This window comes from Charadrius vociferus, unplaced genomic scaffold, assembly GCF_000708025.1.
Source record: "Charadrius vociferus isolate BGI_N301 unplaced genomic scaffold, ASM70802v2 scaffold1010, whole genome shotgun sequence".
NCBI lineage: Eukaryota > Metazoa > Chordata > Aves > Charadriiformes > Charadriidae > Charadrius > Charadrius vociferus.
This window is the reverse complement of record NW_009646217.1, coordinates 1-7,420: the sequence shown is the minus strand read 5'-3', so window position 1 is coordinate 7,420 and position 7,420 is coordinate 1. Positions and strand designations below refer to the sequence as shown.

At 55.2% G+C, this 7,420-nt stretch overlaps 1 protein-coding gene across 1 annotated transcript in view; it reads left to right on the top strand.

Annotated features, from left to right (window-relative positions):
• FRAS1 (Fraser extracellular matrix complex subunit 1) overlaps window positions 1–7,102 on the top strand; it is a gene marked incomplete at its 3' end in the record, with an annotated part of 102,952 nt that extends 95,850 nt beyond the window's left edge. Inside the window, exons 55-64 of the mRNA XM_009879515.1 lie at window positions 410–804; window positions 1,125–1,285; window positions 1,673–1,820; window positions 2,533–2,738; window positions 3,215–3,371; window positions 4,107–4,307; window positions 5,147–5,334; window positions 5,521–5,796; window positions 6,325–6,557; window positions 6,942–7,102. Of these exons, the coding sequence (XP_009877817.1) occupies window positions 410–804; window positions 1,125–1,285; window positions 1,673–1,820; window positions 2,533–2,738; window positions 3,215–3,371; window positions 4,107–4,307; window positions 5,147–5,334; window positions 5,521–5,796; window positions 6,325–6,557; window positions 6,942–7,102 (2,126 nt within the window). The remainder of the gene's footprint in view (window positions 1–409; window positions 805–1,124; window positions 1,286–1,672; window positions 1,821–2,532; window positions 2,739–3,214; window positions 3,372–4,106; window positions 4,308–5,146; window positions 5,335–5,520; window positions 5,797–6,324; window positions 6,558–6,941) is intronic.
• Between the last annotated feature and the right edge of the window lie 318 nt (window positions 7,103–7,420).

Sequence of the window (7,420 nt, the reverse complement as noted above, 5' to 3'; positions counted from 1 at the left end):
GGGTGGGTTGGGCCGGGGGGGGCAGCGAGCGGCTCCACAGGCACTGCTGTGGGCGAGACGTGCCGAGTTGGAACCCACACAGCAGAGAGAGTGGATGGGGAGCCCTGGAGACTGCGGCCGACGCTCACCTGGGGACAGAGAGCAGCGAAGCGCCTGTGGACGGGCTGTGAACTGTGTGTGGCTGCCCAGAGCTTGGGTTTTTAGTCTGTACTTCGTAGAATACTGTACTGTACACTCTTTAATTGGCAGTGCCACCCATGTCCCCATCATAGTGACCAAGAGTGTGGGTTTAGAGCATGCCTGCGAGTCAGACCTAAGCCAGCTTTTACGCAAGTTTAGGAGCTGGGATGGTGTTCTTTGTCACTCCTCCTCTTCTGAGTTATTGAAGTGAGTGGTGTCTCCACCAAAGAGAGTACAAAGATTTCCACAGCGTTACGTTTTCTTTCTGTTGCGCCTTAGGGGATGCCAGCAGCACCGTCTCTGCCATCTGCTACACTGTCCCCAGATCAGCCAAGGGAAGCAGCCTTTATATGCTGGAATCCGGCTGCGACTTCAAGTCCCGGGGGATGGGGGATGACAGCCGCATTGTGTTTGGTGCGGGTGTCACCGTGATGACATGCGATGTGGCGCTGATCGATGACAGCGAATACGAAGAGGAAGAGGAGTTTGAGATTGTCCTGGCGGATGCCTCAGATAACGCCCGCATTGGCAGCCGGGCTTCAGCCAACGTCTTCATCGGTGGTCCCAACGACGCCTCGACGGTGTTCCTGGGGAATGCCACTTTCACCGTCAGCGAGGCTGCAGGTGAAGAGTAGCCGGGGGCTCCCCCGGGGCTGATCCACAGCGCGGTGGGGGGCTTCGCGTGAAAGCAGGCTTTCGCCGGGAAGAGGTCTTACAAGGAGGGCTTTAGGGCAGGGCAGCAGAGCTGCAGGAGATGTGCCAAGGGTTTCTGTTCTTCCCTCTGCCCCTGTGGCGAAGGCTGGGGGTTGTTCTCTGCTGTAGCCTGTGCTGGGTGCAGGAGCCGTGGGGAAGGGAGAAGGGTGTGCTGAAGGGAAAGGAGCGGTGCGGTGGTGCGTGGCAGCTTTCTCAGCTTGGTTCTCTTTCCTGTGCGACTGGCGATGCAGGACACATTGCGATTCCAGTCCTGCGACAGGGACCTGATCTCTCAACCCCCGTCTCGGTGTGGTGTGCCACTCGGACGTCAGAGCCTCCGTCTGCCAGCCCGGGGATCGATTATGTCCCCAGCTCCAGAAAAATAGAGTTCAGGCCAGGCAAGACAGAAGAGGTGAGAGGCCACGTTGACTCCTGATGGGTCTGCTCTGCCCGAGGACACTTTTCTCGTGTTCATGTGCATACTCTGTATTTGCCGTTTGCCTCTTTTGAGAATCCTCTCGGGGCCACTTGAGAATTGCCGATGAATCTGCTGGGCACAGAGTCACATCTGATCCCCACTGCAGCCAGAGAAGATTCGGTCAGGGCAACTCTCCCGGGATCAGGAGGGATGCCTGTTCTCTGAAAGGACATGCCAGATTCATCTAGAACGTTGTTTCCATTGATCAGTGAATTCAGAAAAGGCCTGACATAATGACTTCACATTAGACACCCCAATGGGAGTGGTGGGAAGGATGAAAGCTTTGCGTCTCTAAAAGCGAGGCTTCTGCTTTCCTTCTAGTTCTGCACTCTGACGATCCTGGACGATGCGCAGTACCCGGTGATAGAAGGGCTGGAGACATTCGTTGTGTACCTCAGCTCACCCCACGGAGCTGAGCTGACAAAGCCCTTCCAAGCGGTCGTGGCCATTAATGACATCTTCCAAGACGGTAAGTTATCCGTGGCAGCTCTGTCCGGTCCATCCTCGCCTCTTCCTTAACACCTCCACGCAGCAGGAGGCTCGTCCAAGTAGGGTTATTCCTGGGTTGGATTTAGCCTGTTTTCCTGGGATCCTCCAATTCCGTTTGGCTGCCCTGTTTCTTTCCATGCTTCACTGTCCGCAAGAGCTTGGAGTCTTCGGAAGTGCAGAACGAATTTTGCTGTAGCGTTCCCTCACTTTCAGCCACGCTTTCCCTCCTCCGCTCAGAGCTCTGTCCTTGTTTCCCGCTTTCTGCGAGCTGAAAGTCCCCCTTACTATGTGAGAAGGTCTGACTGCATGTTTACTTTCTCTTGTGTTTTCACGTCTCTCGTGTTTGCTTGCCTAAGGAAAGCAGACGTTGTCTAATCTGACTTTGTAGCAGTCTATCATCATTTCAGCCTCTATCTTTTGCTGAGGTTTGTCCTCTTTGCTGCAAGCCATTTGTTCTGTGTCTGTGCGCAGAGTGTAGGATAACGCTTTGAGACACAGCATCTATTTCAGTACCGAGTCCTGATAGAATCCCTTCCTGACGTGCCTCACAAACACACCGTCCCTGCGCCGCCAGCCCTGTCTTGTTCTGCAGGGCGTTGCAACAGCACCAAAATGATGGGGAAGGAACAAGTTCCATCAGCTCTCCCTGCGGAGCTTCAACGCTGCTTGACTCTTTTTCTGACCTCCTGCAGTACCAAGCATGCAGTTCACCAAGGATACGTACACGGTGAAGGAGAAGGAGGGTACTCTGCACATCCCCATCTTCCGCAGCGGGGACCTGAGCTACGAGTCCTCTGTCAGGTGCTACACCCAGAGCCAGACAGCAGAGGTCACGGAGGACTTTGCGGAGAGGAGGAACGCAGAGGAGTCTCGCATCACCTTCTTGAAAGGGGAGAAGGTGAGCTGCCCCTGGCTTATGGGGAGAACGAAGAACCATTGATGAGAGAGGTTCAGATCTCCTCGACTCTGTATGGCCAGAGGGAGCTGACAGAGACTGTCCAAACTGGTTTCATAGGCGCTTAAAGTCACAAATTCTTCTGGTCCTGGAAATACGGCACGACTCAGAAGGGTTTGTTTGTTTCACGCTAAAACTGGTTAAACCATGAAACGCAAATCCTTTGTGTCAGTAGGACTCGGGATTATCGTAGCAGAAAGCTGTGGGTTTGTGGAAGTAGATGTCCTCACTGCTGTGTGTCATCATGTAACTGTGTGGTTTGTCCACACTGAAGCAGCAGCCTTAAAACCAGAAGTGTTTCTTCCAGGATTGGCAGTAGTCGGACACGAAACCCTAGAGAGTGAAGTAGAGGGTGGCCTTCAAGTGGCTTCATGGGATTTATGACTGTTTGCTGTTTTCTTCCGCTCACTTGACTTTAGGTGAAGAACTGCAGTGTTTCTATCAGTGATGACTCTGCTTTTGAAGCGGCAGAGCAGTTCCAGGTCTATCTTGGTAGCCCGCTTGGAAGCCATTGGAGCGGAGCTAGGATTGGGAAGATGGATGTGGCAACCATCACTGTCACCAATGATGAAGACGGTGAGCGAGGACACTCAACCAGGATGTAGTTGTAGTATCGGATGCAGTTCCAAGGTCATCAGCGCGGTCTCCTCGACAGTTTACGGTTTAATGTAGTCCACGTGAATGCCTTCAGTCCCGTGGTCACAGCTCTGCATGCAGGTCACTGATGCGATGGCTTTGTGCACTGCACTGGCTTTGAGGGAGGGATTGAGTAAGAGTGGCAATTTCATAGAGTCATCGAATGGTGTGGGTTGGAAGGGACCTCCAGTCCAACCCCCGTGCCACGGGCAGGGACATCTCCAACTAGATGAGGTTGCTCAGAGCCTCATCCAACCTGACAGGGAATGTTTGCAGGGATGGGGTATGGGCCACCTCTCTGGGCAACCTGGGCCAGTGTCTCACCACCCTCGTTGTTAATAATTTCCTCCTTTGACCCGGTCTACATCTATTCTCTTGTAGTTTGAAACCATTACCCCTTGTCCCATCTGAACAGGCAGGGGATGGGAGAAGCATTTGCCGTCCTCTGTAGCCCACTACACGTGTTGGGTTTTGCCCCTCCCCTCACCCTAATTCCCATCCAGCCCTTCGAGCTGCCGTTTTGGCCCCTGCTGTGAGGAGCCCACCGCTCTGCAGAGGTGTCGATAGTCTAAAAGGAGTTGAGCTCAGCTCCCACCGGTTGCTGAAGGCCCTTCATGTGGAAGCAGTCAGCCGGTGTGCAGAGCTGGGGCCTCTTCTTCACTGCCGTTTCTTTAGCACCCACCATTGAGTTTGAAGAAGCCGCGTACCAAGTGCGGGAGCCGCCTGGCCCGGAGGGTGTTGCTGTTATAAATATCAAGGTGGTGCGGAGAGGGGATCAGAACAGGACCTCCAAAGTCCGCTGTAGCACCCGCGATGGCTCAGCTCAGGCCGGAGTGGATTACTATCCCAAGAGTCGGATGCTCCAATTCAGCCCAGGTAAAGGGTGCTCGGAGGGAAGGGCAGAGGTGGTGGCATGCCCAGGGATGTTTTGTGTGTGTCAGAAAGGAGCACCGAAGGGAAATACTCAGGAGATTTGGAAAACGCCACTTTGATGGGTTTGATTTGATTTGGGGTTTGATTTTGGGCTCATTACCATCTGTGTGGGAGGAAACACCTTTCCGGCTCCTCAGTTTGTCACAGGTGGGGTGCAAGACTTTTCCCCTTTCCTTGCATTAGACGTGTCCTTTCCCCTCTCCCCTTCTGGTCGCCGTATCATTCTCAGTTCAAACACACCGGTCTTCTTTAAAGTATGACTCTTCTGGGCTGCAGCCTTGCCCTCTGCTATGGCTATAATTCTGTTATACAAAAAGGCTGAAACGTTAAATGACGGGTGATGGGAAGGGAGGAAGAAGCAGTAGTGTGTGGCAGGCGAGGGGAAAGTGGTCTTCAGAAGGTGTGAGGCTCAACAGAGGTCTTTCAGGATCCAGTGCAACAGCTCAGCCCGTGTTGCTGGACCAAGAAGCCCTCAGCAGACAGTTCTGCGTTGTGGTGTGCGAGAGAGCAGAGATGCTCACAGCAGGGGTGGGGATGTGCTTTGGATCACGGCTTTTTCCTACAGACAGCTCATACAAGACGGGCGTGATTAACCCTCAGATGGCATCTGCTAGTAAATCTGTCACCTGATCAATTGGAAATGAAATTTGTAATGGGTATTTTATCGTAAGGATTCGGCGGTCATAGCCAGGACCAGCTGTGCAGTTTTTTTATGAGAACTTCAGAGCGACGTGTGATGATGAATGGCGTTCTCTCTGTTTCTCTTGCGTTTTCCCTCACAGGTGTGAACCACAGTATGTTCAAGGTGGAGATCATGTCCAATGAAGAGCGGGAGTGGCACGAGTCCTTTTCTCTGGTGCTGGGTCCAGACGATCCAGTGGAAGCTGTTCTTGGAGACACCAGCACGGCAACGGTGACTATTCTGGATCAGGAGGCAGCGGGGAGCCTGATTCTACCAGCACCTCCCGTGGTAAGTGTCCCGTTGCAGGGGATGGGATGTAGCAGCCTTCGAGTGCAGCCCGAAAGCCCCTGTGGGGTCTGTGGAGTGAAAGGGAGAGCTGCAGTGCTGTAGCAGGCTTGGAGCGTGTGGGAAGGATTGCCTTTTCTGCCCCTCCCCTCAGGCCCCGGCAAACGCCGCCGTCTCACATCCCTCCAGGTCGTCACCCTGGCTGATTACGACCGGGTGGAAGAAGTGACCAAGGCCGGTGCTAAGAAATGCCCTTCTCCAGGCTATCCGCTCATCTGCGTCACTCCCTGTGACCCTCACTTCCCCAAGTACGCAGTCCTGAAGGAGCGCTGCAGCGAGGCGGGCATCAACCAGTCTTCCATCCAGTTCAGCTGGGAAGTAGCGACCCCCACGGATGGGCATGGAGCCAGGTCGCCTTTTGAAACCATCACTGACAACACCCCCTTCACCAGCGTCAACCAGAAGGTACGTGGCGAGGTGAGCGCAGGGCGTGAGTCGGCGCGGGCTTGGGGCAGCTCTGTCGCTCTGTGTCCTCTGTGATGGTGGGTGCTGCTTTGGGGGTCGTTGGTTTCTTTTGGCTTCAGAAACTGTAGCCCTGCTCCTCTCCGAGCCTGCGAAAAGTGCCCCATGTGTGGCTGTGGGCAGTAGCTCAGAGGCTTTGGTAAATCCCTGGTGGCAGGAGACAGATGGAGCCTGGCAGATCATCCCAGCTCCGGCTCCCTCTGCCCCTCCCTTCAGTAGGTGGGCAGAGTTTGGAAGCTGGGAAGTGCCCGAGGTGCCGGAGCATCTTCCGCAGCGTAGGGCACACGCAGCCCATCACACCTGCGTGCCTGAGTGGCCAAGCAGACGTTGGCACGCACGTACTCCTGGTTTGCGTGTGCGTGTGCGTGTGCCTGGGCTGCGTGCTGCCCCAAAAGAGCGGGAGGGAGTGATTTTGCCGCAGGGTCAGAGGTTGCAGTTGCTGTGTTTCTCCCTCCTCCTGGTTCCCTGCAGGTGCTGGACAGCATTTACTTCAGCCGGCGGTTCCACGTGCGCTGTGTGGCCAAGGCTGTGGACAAGGCTGGCCATGTGGGGACCCCTCTGAGAAGCAAGGTGGTCACCATAGGCACAGAGAGTGCCATTTGTCACACTCCTGTGGTGGCGGGGACAGCCCGAGGTTTGCAGGCGCAGTCATTCGTTGCCACTCTCAAGTACTTGGATGTCAAGCACAAGGAGCATCCCAACAGGTATGAGCCTGGAGAAGGGGAGAGCGCAGCCCTGGGGTTAGCGAGCGGGCTTGGGCCGAGAGGAGGCGACGCGTGGTGTCCGAAAGCACATCCCTCCAGGCAGTGTGCCCTCTGGAAGAGAGAGCATGGAGCGCTCAGGGTAGCGCTGCCCCTCTCTGCCTCGCAGCCTGCTCTGCCGAGGGGGTGCCCTTCCCCTTGGGAACCTGGAGCTGGTGGGGCAGCTTCAGGAGCAGCTGTGCAGATGGGGAAATGCAGCTGCAACTCCCTCTGCGGCTGCTCCGAGCAGGCTCAGCCTGTCTGTGCTGCGGGGCGCGGGGTCACGGGGAGGTTCCCGTGCCTGCCAGGGCTGCTTGTTTCTGCCCTCTCCTGCGCTGTCGGTTCCAGGATCCACATCTCGGTGCAGATCCCCCATCAGGATGGTATGCTGCCCCTCATCTCCACCCTGCCGCTGCACAATCTGCATTTCCTTCTCTCCGAGTCCATCTACAGGCACCAGCACGTCTGCTCCAACCTGGTCACCATCAGAGACCTCAGCGGCATCTCAGGTAATGCTTAGAGCCAACCTTTGCTTTCTGCGCTTGGGGGTGGGGAGAAGCCGGTGAAGAAAGGCAGAGAAGAAGGCTCTGTCTTCCTCTGGGCTCTCTCGACAGGACGGAAATAAGAATAAGCCTTCCTGTACTAACTGCGATGCGTGGGAATGGTTAAAAGATGATGGGGTTAAGCAGCGCTGCTGTGTTTGAGGAGGCTATAGAATCACACCAAGCTGGTGGTTTTCTGCTCTTCGCATCTGTCCTGCGATATCCCTGGGTTATAGTTTTCCCAGTTTCCCCTGGGTATATTCAGTTTGACCTCCGAATAATGAA